Here is a 14,807-nt window from a genome sequence, read left to right as displayed (position 1 = left end):
GAAACTATATGGCTTAATCCAGAGAGAGAAGAAAATAAAGAAGGAGATATAGAACAGGTATAAAGAGAATAGGTTAAATATGTCTGCTTAAATAAACTAACAACCAGAATACAGAATAACCGGACTAGAGAAGGGAAGAAATAAGAGGGAGAAAAGGAAGAAAATATATATATATATATATATATATATATATATATATATATATATATATATATACATACATACACATACATACATACACATACATATGTATATATGTATGTATATATATGTGTATATACACACACATACACACACACACATATATATGTGTGTATACATGTGTATGGGTGTAAATACACACACACACACACACACACGCACATATATATATGCATATAATAAGAATGATCCAAGAATTAAATCAGAAAATGCAAAAATGCTGGACTGATATCTGATGGTGCCTTGGAACTGGTGGCAGCACTGGTCTGGAGGAGAGGCTGTCTGATCTGGTTAGTGTCAATCTTGCTCAGGTAGACACCCAGTTACCAGGTGCAGAGGGGCGTGGTTTGGTGTAGGCGGGTTCCGCCTCCACTGTGGGCCCTCTGTCGGTTCCCTGAGGCCCCACCTTGTTGGTGATGGGAAGAAAAATGGTGACATCCCAGTCTCTCCTCCCCAGACCCCCGGTGTCCCAAACCACTCTGTTCAGGCCATCCTCACAGTACTGCACAGTGGGAGTGGGGCTATTTTTTTCCCCCTCTCTCTTGCTCCACAGTCTCCCATGCCTGGGCTCATCTGGGGTTCAAACCCAAATGTCTTAAAGGGTCCCGCTCTGGGCACCCCACCAAAGGGCCTCCTCTCAGTGCCACATGGGTCCGAACGAGGCGGTTTGTCCTGCTCTACTGACTCTGATGCCTCCCTGGTGCTAGGCTGGGATTTAAACCCTGATGCCTTAAAGGGTCCTGCTCTGTGCACCCCCCTTCCTGGGAAGTGCTGCTCCACCCCACCGATAATTGGCCTCTGGCTGGCAGGTGCAGGCAGGGTCCTAGCATTGCTTATTTTTAAAATCCCCATCTTTAGAAAATTGGGTGATAAATCACAACCAAATGTTTAGACTTAGTTTTCCTTATTCCTTACCTTTTCTGATTAAATAATATTTTATGAAGAGAATAGATACAACTCCAAAGGAAAATTTAGTGTTTATTCTTTAGAAAGGTGAATACTATTATCCAGAAGACATCCTGGCATAGTTCCTTTAGAGAGATTCCCATTTGGAAAACTTACTATAGCCATTGGATGTTTTCATTCTTCTTCCTTTTCTTCTCTTACAGGTAAACCCAGCCAGACTCCTCTGCAGAGCTAATGTTGATGCTCAAATAGCTAAGAAAAACTAGGTAAGGGTCTTGATTAATTTTTGTTTTCTGTTTTAGATTCTAAAGTAAGCAAAAGAAAACCAGCAATGAGAGAGAAAGAAGAAAGTTCTTCTGAGCAATACCGGGGAGACATACAAACACTTACCCTGCAGGTAAAGAATTTATTTTGGCAAACCAGAACAGTTTCTGTCCACAACTTTAGCTTTGTATAGCATACCTTTGTTATCATATAAATATCTTCTTACATACATGTTACATCTATTCATCAAGTGATAAAGAAAATATAGGTTGTTCCTAATTTCCAGGGAAATTATTTTATATCTTAAAACCATTGTTCTCTTTTGAGCCATTCTAGAAGCACTATTCTGAACCTTCTATTCCTTCAGCTTATATACAAAGCCTTACCCAACAAAACTATCATACAGTAAGAATGCCCTTTGTGATTGGCCTAGGGGATCTGTGCTGATAGATTGACCTCTGGGGGGGTAAATCGGTTTATTTAAGTGCATGTATTCTACGGGTGCCTGGGTGGCTCAGTTGGTTGAGCGTCTGACATCGGCTCAGGTCATGATCTCATGGCTCATGAGTTCGAGCCCTGCATCAAGCTCTGCGCTGTGACCTTCAGATCTTCTGTCCCTCTCTCCCTCTGTCCCTCGCCCTGCTTGCACTCTCTCACAAAAAATAAATAATTTTTTTTTAAAAGGTACATTGGCCTAGGAAAGTCATGAATCATCCTATTACCATCTGGTAATTGTGTATCATTTGCAACCAGGATTTTTCATCTAGTTGCACTCAAGTTCCTGTCCTTACTGGGGAGGAGTAACAACAGAGCAGTCTGTTGCTTTAAATGACAGTTTCTGCCTTTGGCTAGTATCTCCATTTGGAGTCATGACAGCCAGAATCAGAGAAGGAAATTACATTATACTGATTTTGCCCCACCTTTTAAAGTGAAAAATGAAGAAGAGTCATTCTATTTCTGTGCAACGAGGGGTTCTTAAGAGGAAGACAGTCCTAAAATTCCAAAATAGAAGATAGTGAAAAGATGAGAATCTTAGGGTAGAGGAAACTGTATTTTCTAGCTTTTTGTGTGTGATGTAGATGCTTTGTTTAGTGTGGACAGAGCTTGCTCTTTTGTAGCCTAACCCCATTTATAAGACATTAAATAAAAAGGAGAACACTTAAGATTTTTCTTCTATTTGTTTTGCTGCTGTGCTTTTGTTTGTGGGTTTTTTGTTTGGCTTTTTACACTTTTCTGGAGCAAGGCTGGCTTTTAGAGGTAATAAATAAATGGAAGCAAAGCAGGAGTGGATATGCCATACCCCGTTTGGCCTACCTAGGTGGAAGCGCTGCAGGCTCAGCTGGAGGAGCAGACCAGGCTTTCTCGAGAGCAAGTTGAAGGGCTCATAGAGGATAGACGGATTCGCATTGAGGAAATACAAGTGCATCAACAGAGAAATCAGGACAAAATCAAAGAGCTTACCAAAAGGTGAGTGTTCAAGAAAGCTGTACCTGACAGATTTTTGCATTTTTCTGAGTGGCTTAAAAGTGGACTGTCCTGGGGCGTCTGGGTGGCTCAGTTGGTTAAGTGTCCAACTCTTGTCCTGCCCTGTATGCACAATAGGCACGCAATAAACATTGAGTACTTGGTGATCCTTATCAAACTGCACCTTACTGCTTCTTTTCTGTGTTAAACATTCTACATTTAAAATTTTTTTTCATGTTACATTTTTCATCGCTTTATTTATTTATTTTTTTTATTGTCATCTTAAACTTCTCTAGTGCCTCTTCCTCCACTTGAAAGTATGGGGATTAAAATTGGATGTGATACTTAAATTAAGATTTCTGACCACTGCAGAGTAGGAACTGCCTTCTGGCTCTTGCCGGCTCTGTTTCTTTGAACACAACAGTATGTTTGCATTTGGCCAGCACTCCTCCACCTTCGTTTTTATTTTTGGTATTTTGGCCTTACGCATAGCATTTTCAGTTTTCACTGGATTTTAATTGTTTTTAAGGGAACAGTGTTTTCATTATTTATTAAAAAAAATTTTTTTTTAACGTTTATTCATTTTAGAGACAGAGAGAGACAGAGCATGAATGGGGGATGGTCAGAGAGAGAGGGAGACACAGAATCTGAAACAGGCTCCAGGCTCTGAGCTGTCAGCACAGAGCCCGATGTGGGGCTCGAACTCACGGACCGCGAGATCATGACCTGAGCCGAAGTCGGTCGCCCAACCGACTGAGCCACCCAGGCGCCCCTAGGGAACGGTGTTTTTAAATTTTCATAGTAATTTGTAATTTTACAATTGTCTTCTAGACTATTAATAACCATCCTGCTTTAACATCATCTACATATCTGAGCACATGATCAATCCCTTACATTAGATAGATCATCCTAAGAATATTGAATGGCATGAAATCCAAGGCCATTAGTGACTGTCTTTTGGGTCTCTTTCAAACCACTTATACATTAGCAAGATCCTACTCGCCCACTTTGTAATTGAGAACATAATGTAAGATAGAATAAAATAACTCATTGAAAGCAAGAGAGATCCTTGTGGTAACTGAATCAATCTCTTTCTTTATACACATACATGTATACCTGAACATATATACATTCATCTGGTGACAGTTGTCCTGCTTTGTGCCTGCATTATGCTATTATTTCCCCTTCTCTGCATATCCTATTACTCATGAAAAGAACTGAGTGTGTCTGACATTATTTGGTCAGTGGGAAATTACAGTGATTGCCTCATGGTATTTCATATTCTTTGCAAGCAGTTTGATCATTTGATACAGTATTTTTCTAGGTGTTGATGTTAAACTGATGAACTGCTAACTTCTAGATAGATTTTTTTTTTTTTGAAGATAGAACATCATTCGCCTATTCCAAAATCTCAGTAGTCGGCGAGAATCTATTCAGTACTTTGTGTCTGTTTAGTAGCTGGTACTGTCCTTGAAAATCTGGTGGTAGCAGTGCAAAAGTAAATGATAAATAAGGTATAAGCTTTCACTCAGGTTAGAAAATACGCACGATGGGACACCTGGCCGGCTTAGTTGATGGAGCATGTGGTGCTTGATCTTGGGGTTGTGAGTTTGGGCCCCACATTGGGTATAGAGATTACTTAAAAATAAAATCTTTTGAAAAGAAAAAGAAAAATAGGGCATCTGGGTGGCTCAGTTGGTTAAGCGTCTAACTCTTGATTTCGGCTCAGGTCACAATCTCCTGGTTAGTGAGTTCAAACTCCATGTCAGGCTCTGCACTGATAGCATGGAACCTGCTTGAGATTCTCTCTCTGTCTCTCTGTCTCTGTCTCTGTCTCTCTCAAAATAAACTTTAAGGACACCTGGGTGGCTCAGTCGAGTGTCTGACTTCAGCTCAGGTCATGATCTCACAGTTCTTGAGTTCTAGCCCCACATTGGGCTTGCTACTATCAGTACAGATCCTCTGGCCCCCCCATCTCTCTCTGCCCCTCCTCCACTCATGCTCTCTCCCTTAAAAATAAATAAAGATCTAAAAATAAATAAACTTAGAAAAAAAAGGAAAATATGCCTTTTGATAGTTAAAACAGCATCATATATAAGCAAGTGTCGGATTGTAGCACAGGCATAGAGATTTAAACTGACATGGAATTTTGGAGAATAGAGAAGCTAAATGGGCTTAAAGTTGCCACGATGCCTCCATGGAGGAAGTTGATCTTGAGAAAAGGATAAGATTTGATACCAGGCAGTTTACGTGTGGAGCACAGCATAAACAAAAGCAAAACTCTTTGACATTTTAGAACTTTTGTTCACCCTCAGTCAGGGAATAGTCCACATTTGTGCAGGCTATGTGCGAATATTTCTATAGGTCTTTTAATTATATAACCTGAAATTTAGGAAAATATCTATAAAGCCCAGTCTGTTAGCCAGTGAGCAAGGGTAAGTACAGTACATTTTGTCTTGTAAAACATGTAAGATTGCCAGTGACCAGGTTAAGTGTGTTTTTAAAAGTGTTAATGATATTTTACAGAATTCACGGATTTCACAATTTTTAAAGAACCTATATCTTCCCTTTGTCTGAATAACTATGTGTCATAGGTGCCATGTAAGCTTCTTCGTGTCCACATTTGTATTTTCTTTCAGTCTCCATCACACCCAAGAACTTCTCTATGAGAGCACCAAAGACTTTTTGCAACTCAGATTTGAAAACCAAAATAAAGAGAAGTCATGGATGCTTGAAAAGGATCATTTGATGTCAAAGATTAAGCAATACAGCATGCAATGTAAGAAGAAAGAAGATAAAATTAGAAACGTTTGGCCAGTCATTCATGAGAATCATCATCACCAAAATGAATATGTTAAGGTAGTTTTCTTATGTCTTATAGAAATTGTTAATTTTTCTGGAAAAGTTGAAAGAATTCAGAGAATTTCAAAGAACCTGAGAATTGTCATACAAGATTCATTCAGTTCCCAAAGCTGTTATAGCAGCAGCCTCAAGAAATAGGTTTTTTGGGACACCTGAGTGGTTCAGTCAGTTAAGCATCCAACTTTGGTTCAGGTCATGATCTCATGGTTCTCAAGTTTGAACCCCACATTGGAGTCTCTGCTGTCGGCGTGGACCCGCTTGGGATCCTCTATCTCCGTCTCTCTCTGCCCCTCCCTGGTTCGTGCGTGAACTCTCTCTCAAAAATAAGTAAACATTAAAAAATAATAGTAAAAAGAAATATATATTTTTTAAGTTTATGTATTTGAGAGAGAGAGAGAGAGAGAAAGAACATGAGTGGGGGAGGGGCAGAGAGAGAGGGAGACGGAATCCCAAGCAGGCTCCACACTGTCAGCACAGAGCCCGATGTGATGCTCGGGCCCACGAACCGTGAGATGATGACCTGAGTTGAAACCAAGAGTCGGACGCTCAACTGACTGAGCCACCCAGGCACTCCAAGAAATAGTTTTCAAAGAGTAGTGTTATCATTACAGTGTTTGCATATTTAGAAAATTAAACTACTGGTTGATTTGTTTATTCATTGAATAAATACTTATAACACTCCTACTACGGGCTAGGCTCTGGAGCTACAACAGTAGATAAGTTAGACCAGGCCTGCCTTCATGGCATTTACATTTTCATGGGTGAGAATGGGGACATCTGGCTGGCTCAGTTGGAAGAGCATGTGGCTCTTGATCTTGGGGTCATGAATTCGAGCCCCACATGGATGTAGAGACTACTTAAATAGATAAAAAAAACTTTAATGGGTAAGAAGGAAACATTAACAAAGAAAATGATTGGGGCGTCTGGGTGGCTCAATCAATTAAGCGTCCAACTTCGGCTCAGGTCATGATCTTGTAGTTCGTGAATTTGAGCCCCATGTCATGCTCTGTGCTGACATCTTGGAGCCTGGAGCCTGTTTCGGATTCTGTGTCTCCCTCTCTCTGTGCCCCTCCCCCTCCCGAGCTCTTGCTTGCTGTCTCTCTCTCTCTCAAAATTAAATAAACATTTTTTAAAAATGATAGATTATTAAAAAGTAAATGGTATTAAGGAATTAAAAAGATTATATGAAGATTGTATGTAGTTGCTAAAAGTCTACTTTCATAGGGAAGCATGGGGACCCTCTGTTAATGTCTGATGTTTTTGCTGAGACCTAAAATGGTACAGAGCCTGTTGTGCAGACCTAGGGGATGAGCATTTCAAGCAGAGGGAAAAGCAAATTTAAAGTATGTTCAGGGAGGGGCAGCTGGCTGGCTCAGTCGGTAGAGCAAGTTCATGAGCTCGAGCCCCACATTGGGCGTGGACCCTACTTTACAAGAATTTTAATTTAAAAAGAAAAGTATGTTCAGGGAAGAGGGAGAATATCATTGTGGTCATAGAGGAATAAGCAAGAAGGAAGTGGAAAGCAAAGAGGTTGATGGGTTGGGGGGTGGGGGCAGCAGCCAATTGTGGAGGATGCCTTCTAGGGCCTTTACATTCCTGGTGAGAATAATTTAGCTGTAAACATTGTACCTCTTTGAAGGATTGTGTGTAAGGAAGAAACATCTGATTTAGGTTTTTGTAGATCTTCTGGCTGCTTGATGGAACATATATAATATTTGTTGTTGTTTCTATTTAAAGGAAACTTCAGGGGCGCCTGGGTGGCTCTGTCTGATGAGACTCTTGGTTTCAGCTCAGGTCATGATCTCACGGTTTGTGAGATCAAGCCTGCATCAGGCTCTGCATTATTAGTGCAGAGCCTGCTTGGGATTCTCTCTCTCTGCCCCTCTCCTGTTTGTGCTTTCACTCTTTCTCAAAAATAAATAAACTTAAAAAAAATTGAAAGTAAAATAAAGAAAAACTTCAGAAATGTGTCCCAAAACATATATTGTAATGTCTTACTTGAGATAGTTCTGAGCTCCATTATCTGATTCTCCTCAGATCCAAGATATTTGTTTTATTTTAAAGAATTTCTACTATGTACACTTCAGAAAAAGGTTGAGAGAGTCCTCTAGAAATAAGAGGCTTTCACATTCTCCCCAAAGTTCCTTGCTGTCTTGTTCCTTAACTCGTTTTAGACTTAGGGAAATCCTTTCTTTCCTTGCCTAAGTGCTATTTGAATTACCAAAATTGTAATTTTTTCTCCTTCTGACCTGCAGTCCCTAAAAGATAAGTTAGTACAAGAGAAAAAATTGTCCAACATGTATCAAGAGCAGTGCATTTCCCTAGAAGAAGAACTTGCCCGAATTCGTGAGGAAGAGAGAGTGAGGAGAGAGATCTTCAAGGTACAAAATTCTCTGCCACCTCTGATGGAGTGGGAAGTGCAGATGGTTTGGGGAATGCTTCCCTCATCTTCAAAAATGCCTTGCCCTGTCCCTATATTTAGGATCGCACTAACAAGATGGGGAGGCGCTTACAGGTGATGACAAAACGCTATGAGGCCTTGGAGAATCGGCGTATCTTGGAAGTAGAAGGCTTTAAGACAGATATTAAGATTCTCCGGCAGAGGCTGAAAGACTTGGAGCAAATACTCTATAAGGTAATTGCTAATTCTGAATGACCAAGAGGGAGAAAAGGGGTGCAGGTGAGGAGACGTGGCCGTGAGGCCTCCTCAGAAGAGAAATGTGTAGACACACCTCACTAAAATCAGTTTAGCGAGTACACACCAGAGGGAAGACTAAGTAGACTGAAATCATTGATTGCATCAGTGTACTTCTGTCTTAGCTAAACTTAGCAGAAAGCTTCATCCTTCCCCGTTCAAGTACAAGAACTGTGTCTATTTTACCAGTGGAGAAAGTGAGTAATTGAGTAGTAAAGTAATTTCTTCCTATCAAACACAGCTTTATTTAGAATCCAGGTTGCCTCAGGATCCTTCTTAAGGAGATTTAACCAGTCATCCACATATCTTCAATGATTGCTATGTGCCAAACAAGGTCAATTGTGGAAAAGAAGAGATGCTTTCTTTGATTCTTTGGCAAATTTACCAGTAATGTTCATATCAGTGTCTTTTTTTACTCATTATTTCTGATCTCTGTCCCATGGCTTCTTTACTGCTATGTGGGAAAGCCAAGAGTCTCACGCCTTTTCTGCTTTAATTGTACTCTACATTTTCCTTCTTTTAGTTAGTTGTTAAGCAAACTGAGGACTGGATTTCTCTTATGTACTACAAGTCTCACAAAAAGGAGCCAGAGAGCCTAGCCTTTCTGACCGATTTCTTCCCCTGGCGTGTGCTATAATCATTTCTTCTTTTTTTTTCCAATCTCTAGGCAACACTTAATGCCCAGGCAAACCAGGATCTTGCCATTCTGTGTGAGGTGCGTGACAGCAATAGACGGGCACATAAGCTACAAGGAGAACTGAAGAACCTTAAGTCCAAAGTATTTGGTCTGGAGAATGAACTTAGACTCTGTTGATGTTTACATTTAGAAATGGCCCTCGTCTGGAATAGGTCTGCTTCCTGAAATCTGAGGAAAAGGTTATTTTCTCCCAGAATCTGTACACATAGAGTCGGCTAGGACAGTGATATCCATCATTATGAAGATCGGGCTAAGAGTTAGGGACCACTAAAGGAGCTCTTCTTGCTAAGTTTTAGCTATAATTTTTGCTGTCCTATTAGCTTTTTTTTTTTTTTTTTTGGTCTGGATTGTAACCTTTCCCACATTTTTTCTCCCACTTAAAATATGACAGTTTTTTGTTTTTTTAAGAAGGCAATGACAATGAAAATTTAGGAAGAAAGTATTTTCTTCACTCGGCTGGGCTGAGTGTCAGTAGTTGGAACACTTTCCCTGAGATCAAGGCATCCTCTGAGGTTGCCCAAGGCAGCAAATCACATTCTGTCAAATGTGAACAGGTAGTAATTCTGCTATTTAACTTTCTTCCCTCATGAGCAGAATTACTTTTTTTGGATACCCAGTCTCAGGAAGTTTCACCAGAGGGCACTAAAGACCTCTTCCTTTCTTTCTCCCTTTATTTCTCTCTTTTTCTTTCTAGAGACTCCATTTTTAAACAAAATGTTCACCTAGGAAAATAAAAGTGCCACTTTGCTAAGAGTGAGTGAAACTTCAGTGATCCTTGTATGAAAGCTCATCATTTCACCAATAACATGTTTTTTAAAAAATAATGTATATATTGTATATTACACATTAACTATTTTTCAATAAAAATGTAATTGAGGATATTCTAGTTTTCTATAATTTGTTAAAAACCACATTTATAACTTTGTTAATGACTTTACTTGTTCCAAGTCTCTGCAGTTTTGTACAAGTATTAAAGTTTTGCTCTGAAATTCTATGATTTAATAAGCCTTTTTGTTTTGCCTAGTGCCAAAATAGCAACTGTAATGAAAAAGTAGTTCTTTAAGTGTTAGAACAAAAAGAAGAACCATCCACATATGTAAGTCCCTCTAAAGTCCAAGACTAATCCCTCTGGGAATTTCTGGCTGAACTTGTTAGTTGAAAAAAACCTGATCTGTTATCATAGACATTAAAGAAGAAAGTAGCATCTCCTACTGGCAGTTCAATCACCATTTTCTTAATACAAATATGGAAACCTGAGTTCTTTCCTTTGTCCTGGATGAATCAGAATGAGGCTATACTAAGCTAAGATCAACTGACTGTCCAGAGGCTGTCCAGGTACATATGCAATTATTTTGGTCCAGAGGCAGAACAATTTGCTTTATAGAGGATGTAGATGGAAAAATGGATAAAGTTTTAGTGCCACTACCTTTGGTTCTATCACATATAAATGAAGAGATGTTCGTGAAATAGGAGGAGGAGAATGAGAGCCAGTTCGATGGAGGCAGCAAGAGCAGAGGAGTAGATAATCCTAAGGGCTGATTGCCTCATTTTTCACAGAGGGAATAAAATCAAGGCCTTCCACTGAGAGTGAGATGGGGCACTGCTGTCGTGCGGAGCTTGAGAAGAGTGAATGTTTGGAAAGAGGAGAGGGCACTGGCGAGGGGCAAGGGATAGAACCATTAGGAGTAGGTTTTGATGAAGGATTTGGTGAGTTGAATTGGCTGCCAATGAAAAAAAAGTCTAAGATTCCAGCAAATCACTGTCTGCGTCATGTGTCCTAACTTAGCAAGTAGGTAAAGGCAGAGAACTAAATGGATCTAGAATAGGCAGACAGGAGAAAGGGCCAAAGGGAGGCACTGCAAAGAAAATGTTTCAAAAGATGGTGTTTGTTTTTAAAGTAAGCTCTAGGCCCAAGTTGGGACTTGAACTCAGGACCCTGAGATAAAGAGTTACGTGTTCTACCAACTGAGCCAGCTAAGTTCCTCCAAAAGTTTTTTTTGGGTTTTGTTGTTTGTAAATCTGTTAATGGGTGTAAGCTGTGAAGTATTCTACTCCTGGACTGATTGGTAGCTTAATTTCAAGTCAGTCCTACAAAAAGAAGTGTGAACACAAGCTGAACTTGTGGAACAGTTATGTACTTGATTACTTGGTGTCTAAGGTAGCATCATAGTATACCCATATTATTGTGGATGGGATAGCTCTCTTTTTGGAAACGATGTAATTTTTTTCTGAACTACCAGATGATAATATTCACATCTTAAGTGGTACATAAGTGTGTGGAGTGAGATTGTTACTAAGAAACCCACTGCCCTTGCCATAGGAGCTTTCTGGGAGCTTGGCTGTCAAATAGAAGCTATTATTGCTTTTGTTTGCAGATCTTGGCATCTCTTCTTTGCTTTTTGGGCTGCGTGGCTTCTTTCTGAAAACTGAGCCAGCCATGCTTTTTTTTTTTTTTTTAATTGTGTTGTATTGACACATTAACAGACCAACAAGTGCCATAGAATACAAAGTTGAGAAATAGACCCAATTAAATATTGGAATTTAGGTTACTGTAATAGAGTCAATTCAAATTGGTGTGGTAAATATATATTTGTTTTAGTTAAATATTTATTATAAAATCATATGCTTGAAAAGTTAATTCATTTACCTCCATCTCAATCTATCTATCTTCTTAGATAATTGTGGGTTCACATGTGGTTGGAAGAAATACAGAGTAAGATGTTATTTGTCCAGTTTCTCCCAGCCATTCCATTTTGACATGGCTAGTCTGCTGTTTTTTTGCATCCCAACAAACTCCAATTGGACCACGGTGTTTCTGATGGACCTCCTGTTGGTTTTGTGGCATTTTCTTTCCTCTTTTGGCTCACTATTGTCCAATCCACTAAACATCTTCGTATTTAACCATATCGGTGCTAATTTTAAATTAGTACAATCTCGATACTACTTTGTTGACTGTTCTCTGTCTTGACATTTAGAAAGGGATAATGAAATATTAAATGGAGGGATCCAAAATCTGAATGAGTCTGATGTATTGTCATGCATATTTCTGTAAGATTTCATTTAGCCACAAGCTCGATAATTGGTCAAGATTGGACTTGTCTGTCTGGGGTTCTTTTACTTAACTAGAGTGATTCTTCACTCTGCCCTACACTCTTGTATCACTTCCTAGGCCAGGGCACCACCTGATAAGCTTCTACAGAAGAGCTATGCTCTCTATGTGCCAAAAGCTATGCTTTCTTGCTTTATGTCAAAGCAATGAATTCCTTCTCCCCAAAAATGACCTTATTAAACTCTTCTTTATATGTTCTTTGTTCAAATCCTCTATAATGTCTTCAGGATTCTGTATTTCACCTCTACTCAGTCTGACCGTAACCTTGAATTCATCCTGCCCCATCTTGTGTCATGCCTGGCCTCCAGCTTCACCTCCTGAGCACTCGCATTTGAGGGTGCCACCCCATCCTCACGTGTTCTCCTTGCTTCGTAGATCTCTCTGTCCTCTCTGACTCCTCTGTCGGCTGGATTTGCTCACTCCTTGTCTGACTCCCTTCTGCTTATCATGTCAATGTCAATATTCCCAGGACTCTCTCACCCACAGGATCCTCCCTAGGTGATCTGCTTTTCCATGATTCCAGCAACTAATGGTGAGAATGTTAGGGGATTTCTTTGCCTAGAGGTATTGAAAAGCAGGAGTAATCTCCCTTGAGAATAGTACAAAATTAAAAAAAAACCACACAACTTTTATTATTTTTAATTTTTTATTTATTTTTTATATACCCAACATGGGGACTGAAAGCACAACCTTGAGATCAAAAGTTGTATGCTCTGCTGACAGCCAGGAACAGCATGGAATTTAAGGGAAAACCTACCTGAAAGCAAAGTATCCACCTAGTAAGCAAAGGTAGCACTGGGATGGGAAACTGTATAGCAAAGGGTGACTGAATCCAGATGAGAGAAATAAATCAGAGACTGATTTAAAGTCCCCAAGTTCACTTGCTAATGACTTAAAGGAAAACAGAACATGAAATGTCCCCTAAAATGAGCTGGGATGATGGAATGCAGGGGTTTTCCATGTGTATCTCTCAGTGACTTGCATTGACAGGCCTCTTTTTAGGGTAAGATGTCAGGTTGAAGAGCAGAATCTTTGTTAAGGCAGAAGAATTTTTTTGAAGCTCTAGGGAATATAAATACTTAGGAAGAACTCAGCATTTCACTTTCTCCCAAAGTGATTTCTTACACCCAACACCCACCCTGACCACCCTACACTACACCACACCCACACCACGTATGCAGTGAATATATGAAGGGCCAGGAAAACAAAACAAAAAAATCTCACCACATGACTAGTTGCGCTGTCCTTGTCCCAAATCACTAGACTGGGTCTCTCTCCTTTCTTCATAGCTTAGCCCGATGAGAACGTTCTGTCTCAATTGATTCTTGGAAACTGACTTCATTATTTTTTTTTTTTATGGTGAAAAAATTTATATTTAGATTTAGCCAGCTGGACTCAGTTTAGATGATCCCAATTTTGTTGGCAACATCCAAAGCGTCATAGTCAGGAGCCAGTGGAACATATGTCTTCTTCCCTCCATTGGGCCTGACCAGGGTGTTGACCTTGGCCACGTCAATGTCATAGAGGTTCCTCACAGCCTGTTTGATCTGGTGCTTGTTGGCCTTGACATCCACAATGAAGACAAGTGTGTGGTTGTCTTCTATTTTCTTCACGGCTGACTCAGTGGTCAGCGAGAACTTGATGATGGCATAATGGTCAAGGTTGTTTCCCCTGGGGGCGCTCTTTCCTGGATATTTGGGCTGCCTTTGAAGACACAGTGTCTTGAGCCATCAAAAGGTAGGTGACATGCGGATCTTTTTTTTCCTGTGACCGTGGACACTTTTAGCACCGCTTTCTTGGCCTTCAAAGCCTTTGCTTTGGCTTCAGCTTTGGGAGGGTCAGGGGCTTCCTTCTCTGCCTTCAGTGCCATCTTTGTGAAAGGGCTGGTTCTTGTAAAGGGACTTTAAATCGGACTTCCCTACTCAACACCTTAGTGTTGGCCTAGGGAGGAGATGGGAGAGAAATTGACCTTGTCCTCACCCCAATGCCTTCCCAGTCCTGACAAGCCTCAGTGCTAATGGGCTTTGCTGCCTGCAGAGGGCGTTGAGAGTGGATGAGCAGTGTTGCTCTTTAATTTTCCCTCTCCAGAGCCAAGTTAAATTCCGGAGAACCACATACAGTGAGGATTTTTGTTTTCTTTCTTCCATCCCCAGCCCGGGTGGCGGCAGAGCTCAAAGGGTAGTCTGTTCTGGGGAAAAGACGGCGTCTGCCTCTCTCCCAAACCAGCCCTGATCAAATCCCAAGCAGCCGGTCCTTAGATAACATGGCTGAGAAACCCGAAACCAACAGTTCTGACTCTCATCAGTGCCCAGCATCGCCGTCTGGAAACGGAGACATGCTGCTGAGATGCCACAGTGATTGAGTGTTAAGTGGCATGGCTGGGGTTCTCTCACCAGAGTTTATAGCCTGGACCTATGAACTTAGACAAAGAAGTTTTTCAGAAAGTCTGTCTGGGGTTTGAGCACTGGAGCTGTTTTGTAGCACTCTGCACATGTACTGGCCATTAGGATCATTGTTCTTCCCTAGCAAAGCCATAACGGAGGTTCATCCAACTGTGCCATGCACTTGCCTGGGTTGCATGCAGCATTCCCAGCAGGTGAGTGGATTCA

At 40.6% G+C, this 14,807-nt stretch overlaps 1 protein-coding gene and 1 pseudogene across 7 annotated transcripts in view; one reads left to right on the top strand and one right to left on the bottom strand.

Annotated features, from left to right (window-relative positions):
• The window catches only part of CCDC77 (coiled-coil domain containing 77), a 30,933-nt gene extending 20,838 nt beyond the window's left edge, over positions 1-10,095 (top strand). For 5 of the 7 annotated variants that reach the window (XM_027074000.2, XM_053225669.1, XM_053225668.1 and 2 more), the window contains 6 exons: positions 1,410-1,504; positions 2,690-2,838; positions 5,475-5,694; positions 7,953-8,078; positions 8,180-8,332; positions 9,060-10,095. In XM_027074000.2, coding sequence (XP_026929801.1) covers positions 1,410-1,504; positions 2,690-2,838; positions 5,475-5,694; positions 7,953-8,078; positions 8,180-8,332; positions 9,060-9,206 — 890 coding nt within the window. In that variant the 3' untranslated portion in view covers positions 9,207-10,095. The remainder of the gene's footprint in view (positions 1-1,409; positions 1,505-2,689; positions 2,839-5,474; positions 5,695-7,952; positions 8,079-8,179; positions 8,333-9,059) is intronic. The other 2 variants (XM_015061468.3, XM_015061469.3) reach the window with 1 other exon arrangement.
• A 3,503-nt stretch (positions 10,096-13,598) lies between these two features.
• Positions 13,599-14,068, bottom strand: LOC106965493 (60S ribosomal protein L23a-like; annotated as a pseudogene).
• Positions 14,069-14,807: the final 739 nt, after the last annotated feature.

Source organism: Acinonyx jubatus, chromosome B4, assembly GCF_027475565.1.
Source record: "Acinonyx jubatus isolate Ajub_Pintada_27869175 chromosome B4, VMU_Ajub_asm_v1.0, whole genome shotgun sequence".
Taxonomy (NCBI): Eukaryota; Metazoa; Chordata; class Mammalia; order Carnivora; family Felidae; genus Acinonyx; species Acinonyx jubatus.
This window is presented reverse-complemented; position numbering and strand designations above follow the sequence as displayed.